Source organism: Podarcis vaucheri, assembly GCF_965113315.1.
Source record: "Podarcis vaucheri genome assembly, chromosome: 11".
Lineage (NCBI taxonomy): Eukaryota > Metazoa > Chordata > Lepidosauria > Squamata > Lacertidae > Podarcis > Podarcis vaucheri.
Genome location: NC_138749.1, coordinates 26087232 through 26101531, shown reverse-complemented (window position 1 = coordinate 26101531; position 14300 = coordinate 26087232). Strand labels below are relative to the sequence as shown.

The 14300-nt window shown below is 39.7% G+C and overlaps 1 protein-coding gene across 3 annotated transcripts in view; it reads right to left on the bottom strand.

The window, feature by feature from the left end:
- Positions 1 to 14300, bottom strand: part of IPO11 (importin 11) — a 72115-nt gene that overhangs the window by 22795 nt on the left and 35020 nt on the right. For all 3 annotated transcript variants that reach the window (XM_082241847.1, XM_082241846.1, XM_082241845.1), the window contains exons 23-27: positions 11163 to 11242; positions 8858 to 8938; positions 6539 to 6634; positions 2841 to 2954; positions 1389 to 1510 (exon numbers count right to left, since the gene is read on the bottom strand). In XM_082241847.1, the coding sequence (XP_082097973.1) occupies positions 1389 to 1510; positions 2841 to 2954; positions 6539 to 6634; positions 8858 to 8938; positions 11163 to 11242 (493 nt within the window). The remainder of the gene's footprint in view (positions 1 to 1388; positions 1511 to 2840; positions 2955 to 6538; positions 6635 to 8857; positions 8939 to 11162; positions 11243 to 14300) is intronic.

The window sequence follows — 14300 nt, the reverse complement described above, 5'->3', positions numbered from 1 at the left end:
AGATGTTTCAAGAGGTATGTGAACAAGCTTGCTGCACAGTCAGATGTTAGTGCAGCATTCACCCCACAGACTGGCTGCACGGTGAGGAGGCAGCCTTGCAATGCCCACTCATACCCGGGATTGATGAGTGAACCGAGGCAAAGCCTAGAACCTGAACCTGAGCATCACCAGAAGGAAGGGCCATGGCTGAACTTTACAGCCTTTGCTTTGCATGCAAAAGGTCCCGGGTTCAGTCCTGAGTGTCTCGAAGGAGGGCTGGCAAAGACTGCTGCCTGAAACTCCGACGAACCCCTGTCAGTCACCGCTGACAACAATGGTCTGGCTCAGTGCAAGGCAGCTTCCTGTTCTCCTAACAGATACTACTCAGTAAGGCTAAGACAAATGATATGCATCTCATAGTTTCATTTGGAAACATACTTGTTATGACCTATCATGGATAGAGCGTTGGACTAGGACCCGGGAGAGCAAGATTCAAACCCCACTCTGCCAAGAAGCTCACTGAGTGATATTGGGCCATTCACCACCTCTTAGCCTGATCTACCTTGAGCTCCTTGGGAGATAAAGGTGCTATATAAATGTGATGAATGAATGATGTTTTACACAGTACATTGAAACATGCTTTACATTTATTTCTTGGCTTCACTGCACAGAAAACCACATGATAGGTGCAACCATATAACACAAATGTCTCTGATAAGGACAATGACCAATGTAACGTGCAACAGGGAGTTTAGATAGATATAACTCAACTTGTGTAAGTGAGTAATAGGTAAGAACACTTTATAATGTACTATTTTCAATTATTTTTTATCAAATAACCAATCAACCATATACATTCTTTATTATTGGTATAATCCAGAGGAAAACAGGCATGATTTCATCTTTCTGTATCAAAAGAGCTTGCATAGCTACTTAAATCTAAACTGATTTCAGCAGAATTTATAATGCAGCCTGGATTCTTTCCTATTTTATTGCACTGACAGAACCTTTTATTTCTTTGAGAAATGAAAGGATGGCCTGTGTCAAAAGTTTAGAGAAAGAGAAGACATTCATACAGGTCCATTTAGATAAATAAGAAGCCAAGATGCTAAGCACCATGCAACTAGCTGGTAGGACAGTTCAGTTGGTAGAGCATGAGACTCTTAATTTTAGGATCATGGATTTGAGTCCCACATTGGGCAAAAAGATTCCTGCATTGCAGGGGTTGGAATAGATGACCCTCGTGGTCCCTTCCAATTCTACAATTCTATGATTCCACACCAAGAGGCCTTTTATGTACTTCTGGTATAGTAACCTCCTACGCATTTGAACCTGATTCCAAAAGTAGTATACGATATGACACGGAGCACTGCTGTTTGGAACTCCAGGCAATATAAAATTTTGCTTACCTATTATCCGATGGCAGAAGGGAAAGTAATGCCAAAGCTGAAAGTTTTCTCCTCTCTGGCTGAGTTATATTGTCCATGCGGTCAACCCACATTTCAATCATGTGACCAAGGAGCTGGTGAGGCTAGAAAAAACAATAGATTGCTGAAAATCTTATTTATAAGCAATACGGTAATCAAACTACTTAGCCATTTTACAACTGGTGGGTAGAAATGAAAAAGTATGATTTCTTATTCAGAAGTTCTTGTTACTATGACAAGCCTAAGTGATTAACTTGGATCTAAATTTTTTTGCATAACATTCTAACTCTATAACTGGGATGATCGTATACACACATGTATATAAATATATAATGATAACTGGTATTTGTGTGTGCATGTATACACACACACACACACACACACACACACAAAATTGTGTTAAATATTAGTGTTCCATTTCACAAGGATAAATTCAAACAAAACTCCATTGAATCAGCTCTATAGAAAAAGGGGATGCCAACACGGACTTTGTAAAATCCTTTATTTTCGGTAGATTCATATGATTGTATATTTGTCCATTATGAAATCAATTTAAAAAACCAATTCAAATTTGTCATTTATTTGACTATAATGGGATTGCTAAGCAGCGGAAAACATTTATCTTTAAGGGTATCTCTTGCTGCATGAAACTTCATTTCCTTGGATAGAAATTGTATAAAATTAACAAGCCAGCTATTTCTCAGCATCACACAGAAAACACTTGCTTTAACAGAATTTTGTTTGCTATTAAAATTAATTTAACTTAGCTGGGAACCATATGATTTTTTATTTTTAAAAAAAGTCATGGTGATCTTTTAAAAAGGGAAAGTGAACACAGAGGTCTCCTTATCTGCAGCTGAATGATACTTCCAATTACCTTATTAAAGACTCCAGGTGCTATTACTGACATTTTTGTTGAATAAATAGCTACCTATATTGAGCTATAGCTGGAATCAAAATAATTGTGGGTGGTATTCTGCATAGATGTGGCTTTTCAGTGGCAGCTCCCCACATCTCTGAAACCCCCTCCCTTTGAACACTGAAAACCCTCTGGAACAGCACAAGGGTCTACCATCAAAAGGAAAGAGCTTTACTAATATAAATGGACCGGGATCGCACATCCAAGACAAGGATGAATAATCAGAAGTGGTCTGATTATTTGCTCCTTAAGCACTAAAACTGTAGACTTGGGTGTCTTGAAGCAATGTGATGTTTTGCTTTTAGCTTCAAAGTCTTTAAAAGCCCATGGGATGCACTCAGGATATTTCTTTATCCTCCTCAATCCAGAAGACTCAGAAAGCTATGGTTCATAGCTATGAACAAATGCAATACAAAATCCAGAGAGGTTATGTGGTGGAAGGAAATATGATTTGTACAACCAACTTATGTCCTGCATATAAAACTAATTCAACATTGTAAAATGTAAGGGCTTACCTCCTGGCCAGACTCACATGCCATCTGGTTCAGAAGCAACGAGAAAAAACTTTTATTTTGCAACAAGACTCTACCAATGACTCCCAAGTAAGTAGACATTACAACTGGGTACCTCTGAAATGAAAACAGTTAATCTTAGCTTTCCTATCAGGCAGAAAAATATAAACATGATAAAAGCGTACTGCAGAAAATGAATAAGAGAACAATCAAACAAGTTAGAAATCTAACAGCACATCACCAATAAACATGCATGGCCATCAATTATAATCAGATCACTTCCTATTTGAAGCAAATACTGACCCGCCCAGTTTAGGTGTGTAAACACTAACTTGAAATACTGTCACTGATGTTCAAACAATACCCTGTGAGATAAAGTAGGCAGCCACATCCTCCCTATTTGGCAGACAATCCCAACTATTGGCTATGAAAGGCACATACAATGCTGAAAATTGGAGATGAAAAATACTGCAGCACAACCAAAGCACTGAACTATCTTTGTACGGCATTCCATCCAGTTTGCCCTTTGCCATGCTGCTTTGGATTGCAGTGCCTAGGGCTCATGGGAAGAGTGTCCTTCTCCTCCTCCTCCATCATACCTAAGTACAGGAGACTGCCTTCCTAGTCCTGCTAGCTTTAGTCCATCACAGAAATTCACTGGTAACTACAGATTTCTGTATCTCTTTTCTAGTCATCCTCTGAGGCCCTTCTTTGTGCATGTCTGTGAGAGAGGTCCGGAGGGTGGCAACATAAGAACAGGCCTTTTCTGTGGTTGCTCCCCATTTGTGGAATGCTCTCCCCAGGGAGACTTCAAGTAATTTCGTTGTCCCCGAGAGGGGGCAATGACAATAAATATATTATTATTATTATTATTATTATTATTATTATTATTATTATTATTATTATTATTATTATTATTACATATATTCAGGCACCAGGCAAAAACGCTTCTCTTTAACCAGGCTTCTGGATGATCAACCTTCTATGGCTTTTTAAATGTGTTTGTGGGAGAGAAGGTTATGGGTTTGGTTTTGGTTTTGTTCCCATTAGATATTCTGTGTATTTTGTATTTTTATGTTGTGAACCGCCCTGTTGTTTTTGGATTAAGGGCAGTATACAAATTTAATGAATAAATAATAATAATAATTCTCTTCCCATAACACTATTGCTAATGGCACTGTGCACACTCTGGATTGCAATATACTACTTGAAAGCAACGATAACTGAAAGTATAGATGACATATAAACTTCCAAGGAAATGTTATTGCATTTAAAGGCCAAGCAGAATTGTTACAAAGTTTGCTTCTGACATTGTACACATCATTAGGAAAAGTTTGTTCCAAAACTTCAGATATGAGATAGAAGTACTGAATTTCATCAGTGAATATGAGATTTATACAACAGCACCCCTGGCTGGAGAAAGATAGAATTATAAGCAAAAGAAACTTAGGCTGTTTTTGCATAATCGAAATTTTTCATCACTGGTGAGTGTACATTATAGCTAGAATGTATATTATTCTGCCTCCTTCTCCATTTTGGAGATGAAGAAGATGGATAACAGGTTTTCACCATCTAATAAACCAGGGCTTCCCCCCTCTACTTTGAAAAAGTGCTATTAATCCAACAAGTAGCTCATTGTTGCTATTCTCAGTGGTAACACTTCTCATTGCCAAGATTGTATGGAACAGTGTAGCGAAGTGACACAAATGGCTGAAAAAACAATCACTAGATGTGTTAAATTATGTTATTTTAACGCGTCCTATTATCAACTACGGGCTATTTGAGGACGTTGCATTTGGAGTGTGAAAAATGGGCTATGAAACAGCTTAGCAGAGAAGTGATTGAAAACCCTTTAAACAAGAAAGAGTAGTTCTGCTGCATTTGAAAGACTAATCCCAACCAAAAAATGAACCAAAATTACAAGTATATATAAGAAATCAAAATAATCTTGTGTAAAGGCATCCTTTTGGCTCAGTTTCTTTTTCTTTAAAACAATAGGAATTGCTGCAATTTCCTGTTTTTCATCACAGGAAAGGATAATTTCTATCCTTCAGGAAGTATTTCATTATAGAATTTTAGGAAAAGCCAAATACTCTGCTAAGTCCAAGGCAACAGCAGGGTATGTGCTTCCTGGAGAAGCATGAATACCTTCCAAACAGCATGAGAATGTATAATTTTTAGTACAGCATGTATATTTTTTTTAAAAAGCCCACCCTCTTTCATGAAGAACTCAAATGCAGACAAAAAATTATCTCTTCAACACTTTATCTGGAGCTACATTTTAACACACAATATACGGTAAATTGTAATTTCTCTTATTATGCCAATGAATGTTAAGTGGGGTTTCTGTAAAAATTATATTAAAAATAAAACCATAATTAGTTTTAAAGTGAAGGAAATAATCCACAGTAGCAGTGCAATCCTATCCATGTCTACTTGGAACCAGTTCAAGTGAACATATGCCCAGAAAAATGATAGGATTGCAAGAAGCATTTTATTTATATATAATAATAGTACCACAACGGGTCAGTGCATTTGGCTGTTAACCAGAAGGTGGGTGGTTCAAGCTGACCCAGGGGTGGCTGTGAGCAGGATTCCTGCATTGCAGAGAGTTGGACTAGATGACCCTCGGGGTCCCTTCTATGATACTACCTGCTAATATTGTTTTGGGTTTAAGGCAGTAGCCATATCCTCAGATGCAATTTAGCAACAGTCAGAGTAGCGTTGCATTGCTGTTTTCTGCTGAGCTCTGGAAGCCACATACTGCCAGAAATAAGCAACACTACCAAGAGGGGTAGCAAGGATGCTACTGTGGCAGTTTGCCTTGGCCTTAAAGGGCTAAGAGAGGGCTAACAGCAGCATGGTGAACTTTCCAGCAGGAGTGTGCACAAAAGAAAATATTCAGATAGGATCCTGTTTTGGAGTTTTGAAAAATCAGAAGAGCGGTAGTCTCGTAATCTGGGGAACCGGGTTCGCGTCTCCGCTCCTCCACATGCAGCTGCCGGGTGACCTTGGGCTAGTCACACTTCTCTGAAGTCTCTCAGCCCCACTCACCTCACAGAGTGTTTGTTGTGGGGGAGGAAGGGAAAGGAGATTCTTAGCTGCTTTGAGACACCTTAGGGTAGTGATAAAGCGGGATATCAAATCCAAACTCTAATTCATGGGTAGGCAAACTAAGGCCCAGGGGCCAGATCCGGCCCAATTGTCTTCTAAATCCGGCCTGCGGGCGGTCCAGGAATCAGTGTGTTTTTACATGAGTAGAATGTGTCCTTTTATTTAAAATGCATCTCTGGGTTATTTGTGGGTCATAGGAATTCATTCACTCCCCCCCCCTTCAAAATATAGTCGTCCCCCCAGGTCTGAGGGACAGTGGACCGGCCCCCTGCTGAAAAGGTTTGCTGACCCTTGGCCTAATTGGATGAAATTAGCAAAAATGGTAACCCCTTTATGAATTTTGCTGAATTTCAGAAAGATAAGTGTGGGGCATTTTGCGCCAGGCACCTTCAAACTTGAACATAGGGTAAAAAGAGGATCACCTCAGCCCCTGTTGTTTTGTTGGCAATTTGTTGGTGGATGTTTCAAGGAAACATTCCATTTACGATTACACATATACATTTTTCTTTCTTAAAACCATTATAGATATATGCCACTTTCAAAAAAAGATAGATAGATACCATTTGCCACAAATAAGAAATTCTTACCTCCCCATTTATAATTCCCTGAAACACAGATGGCAAAAGAGGTTGAAACATTTCAGGGCCCAACAGTGGATTGACTTTGAGGACATTTTCTACCACCTGAAAGACATGATTCAGATTTTGGTTATAAAGCAGTTCAAGTAAATGATCATACAGTGGTACCTCAGGTTACATACGCTTCAGGTTACATACGCTTCAGGTTATAGATTCCGCTAACCCAGAAATAGTGCTTCAGGTTAAGAACTTTGCTTCAGGATGAGAACAGAAATCGGGCACCGGCGGCAGCAGGAGGCCCCATTAGCTAAAGTGGTACTTCAGGTTAAGAACAGTTTCAGGTTAAGTACGGACCTCCGGAACAAATTAAGTACTTAACCTGAGGTACCACTGTATATAATTCCTGGTGGAAGAAAAGGTGGAATGACTAATAGGATATATTTTCTTATCCATACCCACAGTTCTCTGTGTCTGTGTTGACAAGGGGATTTGTGCTCTCTCCTTCTTCCTCCTCCTCTCACATGCAAAGTTGAATTAATTACTTTTGATTTTAATGAAACCAAAGCTTGCTGCTATGTTACTAGCAGAAAGGTCTAGTTTGATTAAAACAGGAAATATTGAATTAAGTTGAGTGCGAGGAGAGAACACACACATACACAAGCACATTCACAATGCCCAAGAGCCATCGCTCTAAGTGGCCGTGGTTTACACTTAGTGATCAAAGATGATTAGGCTATTTTAAAACCTGCATGCTACTCAGAATGAGCTGTTTCAGTTTAAGCAACAGAAATGGTCTTTACCCTGAAATGAGAATGTGAGAAAGCGGAAGTTATCAGAGTGGTGTGAAAGACAGCAGACCATCATCTATAGCAGTCACATATTTTTATTTAGTAATATATGTGTGACTATATATTTACACATGCACACACAAAACACATATCATTTCTATACCTCATAATATTAAAAAAACCCTCTAAGTGCTGTATTCATATATATTGTAGCAACATAAATATTACAAAACTTTATAACAAAACCATTAATATAAAGCACTAAAACCAGCAAAAAATACAAAAATATATAAAAGTGTAATAGGGGTGACAATTTATGCCTTTATTCAAGTTTCATGTGAAATGATTCAAAAACTTTTGTTTTCACAGACAATAAATTTCACAAAGATCATGACTGCTGTCACTGCTTTGTGAAAAATTAATTGCTTGCCAACTTTTACTTGAGTGATTATGTAAATTCCATTATTAGTAGTCACAACAAAGATTGAATAAGTATTGCAGTAAGATATCCTAATAAAAGTATCCAATTTGCAAAGCTATAATAGCACTATTTCAACATCTTAATTAACATCCTCCAATTGTCTCCCTCTGGTTTCCTAGAAAATACACACATGCTCAACATATTACCATTTACATCCAATAACAACAACAAAAGCTTTTAGCAATAGCTGCTGTGTCCTCAACAGATTGAAGCTTGAATTGTTTCTAAGTTGCCATTAAAATATTTACAGGTTTCATAAAAAGAGAATTTTTAATATTATTCTTAATAATATAGTTAACATTACACAGGCATCCTTGTGGGAGGAAAACATATTTGTTTTGGCAAGCCTATCTGGAGACATAATCAAATGGTGTGTACCTATTCTATATACTCCACTTAGGGAGTCTTTGATTCAGCAGCTTATAAATTGTTGTAAATAATTTTAGAAGCAAGAGGGTTTTTTCCTCCCTTGCTTTTGCCTTTGGAGCTAAATTCTTTGAACACTCCCTTCCCAAATAGATGCTTTCTGTGATTTGGAAAGATGAGTACACATAGTATATGACTGTAGCTGTAAGTGCCTACCTATGCCTTGGAACAGATGTGAGGGACTTCTGGCACTCCAGCTGCTGCTGAACCACAACTCCCATAATTCCTGGCCACTGGCCATGCTTGCTCAGGCTGCTGGGAGTTGTAGAGCAGAACATTTGGAGGGTCAAACGTTCCCCACCCCTCCCCTAAAACAATAAACTTCACCAAGTAAAGAGTAAATTCTTCACCAAGGATGTTCATTAATATTCAATGAAGTTACTAGAGGAAAATTTAATGTTTTAAAACTTTGTTACATCCCAACAGCAGCAAAGTTTAAACTCCAAATCTCGTAAGCAAATTCAATTGTGTAGTATAATTACTGCACTATAAGCAATTCATTCTTGTACTATTTAAAAATTCTATAAAATCAGACATGAAAATAGGACAAGACAAATGTGCGCACACTGTAATTTTGGCTGTTCTTGAACATAAACATATTTTTAAGAATAAACTGGAAAATGAATCCTTTACCTTCAGAACTTGAACTTGACCATCCATGTTGATATCTTTTAAGACCTCACAAAACGATTTGCAAAGTTCCACTGCATAGACCTAAAGTGCAAATAGCACAAATCAATACACACACCAAGCACAATTCTGTAATCAATCTTATACTTCAAAAAGACTGACGTTCACATGAACAAATGACCTTGGGGCAGTTGTTATCTCTCAGCCTAACTGACCTCATGGGGTTGTTGTGAGGAGGAAAATGAGGAGGAGAACCATGTATGCCATCTTGAACTGGTTGGAGAAAAGGTAATCATAATAACTACCTGTCACCAATTGTAGGTGTTCCTTCTCCACTTGATTTGAATATAATCTCAGGCTTAGAAATTGTTCAAGAACTAAGCGCTTTGACCTACTACAGCTCAGACTCAAAGAGACCCATACCTGAACAGAGAATACTCTTGCATGATGAACACACAAGTTATATGGGTCATTCCCTCATATTGCATTGCACACTGCTCCAGAGTGATCAATGGGAGAAGGGGCTGCAGAAGGAAGTCCCACTACCTGCCTGGGAAATTTGTGCATCTCCAGTATGTGGTCAGCCAGGAAGATATTTGGGGGGGGGGCAGGGCTGGTAGTAAGTACCTGAAAATCATCATCTTCTGAAAATACTTTAACATTTGAGAAACACTAGCACCTATGATCATCATTAGCCCACGCTCATGGCAAGCTGAGCTCCAAGCTTCAATTGCCACCTCTAAGTTTCCCATGTGCAGTGGGATTTTGAAACTGGAGGAGTCTGCGGTCAGAAATCCTGATGATATCATGATAAAGTACGGTACTTGAAAGGACGGCATTATATGCTTCCCCCAATTTAAAATGAAAGGATTCTGGGCAGCCTATTGTTGATAAAGTTAGCGCCATAACTATAAACAGGAGGAATTATTAGCGGCAGTAATCAACAGAAGGAACAGAGGCACTCAGGAACAAAGATTCTGTTTTCAAGCAAATCATCCACTGTAATCAACAAAATAATAAAATACTTAATTGGCTGTGCAAATAGTACACAGATGCTTTTATCATACAGGTGGGTATCCTATTAAGCTGTATTCTTTTCAGTGCCTGCTTAAAACATTTCTGTTTAGGCAGGTCTATCTAGAGACGCCCAGGGACGCGGGTGGCGCTGTGGGTAAAACCTCAGTGCCTAGGACTTGCCGATCGCATGGTCGGCAGTTTGAATCCCCACGGCGGGGTGCGCTCCCGCCGTTCGGTCCCAGCGCCTGCCAACCTAGCAGTTCGAAAGCACCTCCGGGTGCAAGTAGATAAATAGGGACCGCTTACCAGCGGGAAGGTAAACGGCATTCCGTGTGCTGCGCTGGCTCGCCAGATGCAGCTTGTCACGCTGGCCACGTGACCCAGAAGTGTCTGCAGACAGCGCTGGCTCCCGGCCTATAGAGTGAGATGAGCGCGCAACCCTAGAGTCTGTCAAGACTGGCCTGTACGGACAGGGGTACCTTTACCTTTACCTTTATCTAGAGACGCATAAATGTTGATGTGTCTTAATCTTTTTAGTTACTGCTGATTTTAATTGTTTTTAACTGTTTACCTGGTTTAGTGATAATTTTAATATTTCTCAGATGTTTTGTTACAATCTGGCAGTATATAAATTTTGTGAAACAGCAGAAAGTTAAAAATACTAAATCATACTCAGAGTATATGGACTTAAGTTATCCATGACTAACTCACCTATACTCCATCTGTATGTTAATTTTATTATTATATTTCAGTTACTGCTGCACCCACACATTTTCATCATTTGTCTGGTGTGATTTAATTCAACTATTCCCAAATATTTTTCTTTTGGTCTGACTCCAATCACTACCAATTCACTGGAAACAATTTGGCAGAGCTATAAATAAAGCAATTGCAGTGGGCAATGTATTAAAACTGATGCTGATCTTCCAGGTGTAGAGCAGGCAAACCATGGTTTAGTGCTACTTGTATGATTTTCCATTGCTGAGCACTTCATAAATTCACTCATTCAAAAACAACAAACCATACAAAGCACACCAGCTTCAAACCATGTTTTGATATCCTGCTTTGGAAGCTTCCTGCAAACCATGGTTTGTAAGTCAGTATAGGTTTAGATATAATTCCAAACTATGGTTTGACTTTGTTATTTCTGAATATAGTCCTAGACAGTATTGAGGTGCTCGCTCTGCCTAAAAGCAAAGTTGGCCAGCACAGTGAGCTACCATAAATAAAGCAAAACTGTGCTTAGAGAGTTTCAGAGAATATGTAACAATGAATCCGACTTTATACATACCTGAAGAAATTCAGATGGAGATAGAAAGAGATAGCCATTGATGATCTTAAAGCAGGTTCTGAGGTTTTCCGAACTTAGTTCTACAAAAAATAAACATCACATCCTGTTAGGATCTTTGCTGCAGTCTAAACCACCTTAACAAATATTATCACACACTGTATTTATCTGTATTTTTTTCTTATAATGTATTTTACCATCACCCATGCATATTTATGTTCACATGAAAAATTATAGACCTAAGGTTCTCCACTCATACCCCGAGCATCCAAGTGACAAGCTCTGAAGTCAATTAAGCAGAAACCTAAACATATATATATTGTTAAAAATGAGGTATTGGTGCCCTAGAAATAAGTGCATAAATCTCACTTACAATTTAATTGGTACCTTGGATTAATGTAACAGAAAGGCTGTTACATTACGATTACAGCCACAGTTCAGCAGGATGAATAAAAAAACTTTCTTGTTAATGTTCATGTGAAAAGTATCTCATGATAACTGCTACTTTCTCAAGTCTAGTTTGTAACTGCAATGTGCAAAGAGCATTCTTCTCCTTTCATCAGCTACCGCTGGAAAGCACACATAAAACTGTACAACTGCTCATGAGGGAGAGTTTGCTGGTGAGCAGCAGCAGCAAACTATTAATTCTAGTGAAAGAACCACATTGTGCCAGACTCAACTGCTGAACTCAGCTTCTCGCTGGTGGTTTTCCAAACTACTGATCCAAGTGACCCAATTAACTTGCTTATACAAAGCAGGCCAAGTGGGTTTGGATAACTGAGTTAATTCACAGACCTAATTGTGAACATCTCATTTGGATCTCTGGAAAACAGAACACTTGCTGAAATCAGAGCTCTTTTCCTAGACCAACCCAACCGGATGGCACTAAAAGCTTTCTAAAAAGTTATGCTGCAGAAGGACTTTGCAATGCAGCCAAAGAGAATTCTAGAAGTAATTTAGAGGACTAGCAAATTGTTTTATGCAAGATCGGACATTTTGCCCATCTATCCCAGGACCATCTCCTCTGGTCAGCAGCAGCTCTCTAGGGTCTTTGAGCAGAGGCCTTTCCTATCACCTGCCGCCTGACCTGGAGATGCCAAGGACTGAACTTGGGATTTTATCCATGTATATTGCTCTACTACTGAACTATGGTTCCTGTCTATTTTCAGGCTGGAGGCCACATTACCTCCATGGACCTATTTAAGGTTGTACTGTCAACTCAAACTGTCACTATGATAGATTATGGTGACTACATTTCCACGAGTTATTGTCATGACTGTGTGTGCCCATCTAGAGGGCCTTCTCAGTAGTGGCGCCCACCCTGTGGAACGCCCTCCCATCAGATGTCAAAGAGATAAACAACTATCTGACGTTTAGAAGACATTTGAAGGCCGCCCTGTTTAGGGAAGTTTTAAATGACTGCTGTTTTAATGCATTTTTAATCTTTGTTGGAAGCCACCCAGAGTGTCTGGGGAAACCCAGCCAGATGGGCGGGGCATAAATAATAATAAGTTATTGTTGTTGCTATTTTCCGAAGTGGGGACCTGGTGCAAAACGCTGCAGTGTGGAGCAATCCTATTTGCTTTTCTATTCAGCCAGCCACGTCCTCTTCCACAACACTCCGTTCCATTCTGGCCATCTGTTTTCCCTCTTCCCAACACCAGGAAGCACTGCAGGCTAACTGAGCATGCTCAATCCTTTCCTCCCTAAGGTACTTCTCTAAAACCTGGGGTTCTCTGGAGCCTGCTGGCGCCTCCCTCTTGTACGAGAATGTTGTTGCTTTAGCTACAGAAGCATCAGCACATATTATCTCTGTGCATCAGAGATAAAGGGGAACAGTGGAGGTTTAATGGGCACTTTTCAACTCTTCCCCTAGTTTAAATAAAAAAAATGTTTCAAGCACTTGTATATGAAAAGACTGGCTTCAAAGTATGGGGGAAACGTCTGATAAAATCTCACAACTCCTGTCCTCCCTTGACCCACATTACACTGCATCACATGCTGCTGTGAAATGTACTGCCCTGGAGGAAATGCAGCAGTTGAAGCTGTAAATCAATCACCTCTAAAGGTAATTTGCACCTGCTTTTGCCCTCTTGCCCAGAGGAAGAACCCCCGAGATCAGTGGCTGTCCAAGTGGAAAAAAACAGCAAGGGAGAAATCCTCACATCAAAACAGAAGTTGGTCTAAATGCAGCCATAGTTACTCTATGAAAACAAGCGCTAACAATGTTAGAGATAATTTTTTTTACATGTCATCATTATTCTGGCAATTTGTTAATACAGTGGTACCTCGGGTTACATACGCTTCAGGTTACATACGCTTCAGGTTGCACACTCCGCTAACCCAGAAATAGTGCTTCAGGTTAAGAACTTTGCTTCAGGATAAGAACAGAAATCAGGCTCCAGCAGAGTGGCAGCAGGAGGAGGCCCCATTAGCTAAAGTGGTGCTTCAGGTTAAGAACAGTTTCAGATTAAGAACGGACCTCCGGACCGAATTAAGTACTTAACCTGAGGTACCACTGTAGTGGAAATCTGAGAGCCAAATTCAGAACCGATCAAAAAATAAAATGCATCCAGGGTTGGACTAAGGCAGGCATAGGCAAACTCCGACCCTCCAGATGTTTGGGACTACAATTCCCATCATCCCTGACCACTGGTCCTGTTAGCTAGGGATAATGGGAATTGTAGTCCCAAACATCTGGAGGGCCAGAGTTTGCCTATGCCTGGACTAAGACCTTTAGAGAACTGAAAAGATTATGGTGTCCCCCATAAAGAATACTTAAGTCTGAGCTTCAGCAGACTTCTGGAAAAAAGAGGTTCCAAGCTGAGGCAAAGCCTCTAAGTATGCCCTCCAGACTGATATGCAGGGGCCTCTAGAAAAAAAAAACACTTTCAGTTACAGTGGTACCTTGGGTTACAGACGCTTCAGGTTACATGCTTCAGGTTACAGACTTCGCTAACCCAGAAATAGTACCTCAGATTAAGAACTTTGCTTCAGGATGAGAACAGAAATCACGCAGCAGCGGCATGGGGGCAGTGGGAGGCCCCATTAGCTAAAGTGGTACCTCAGGTTAAGAACAGTTTCAGGTTAAGAATGGACCTCCAGAACGAATTAAGTTCTTAACCCGAGGTACCACTGTAT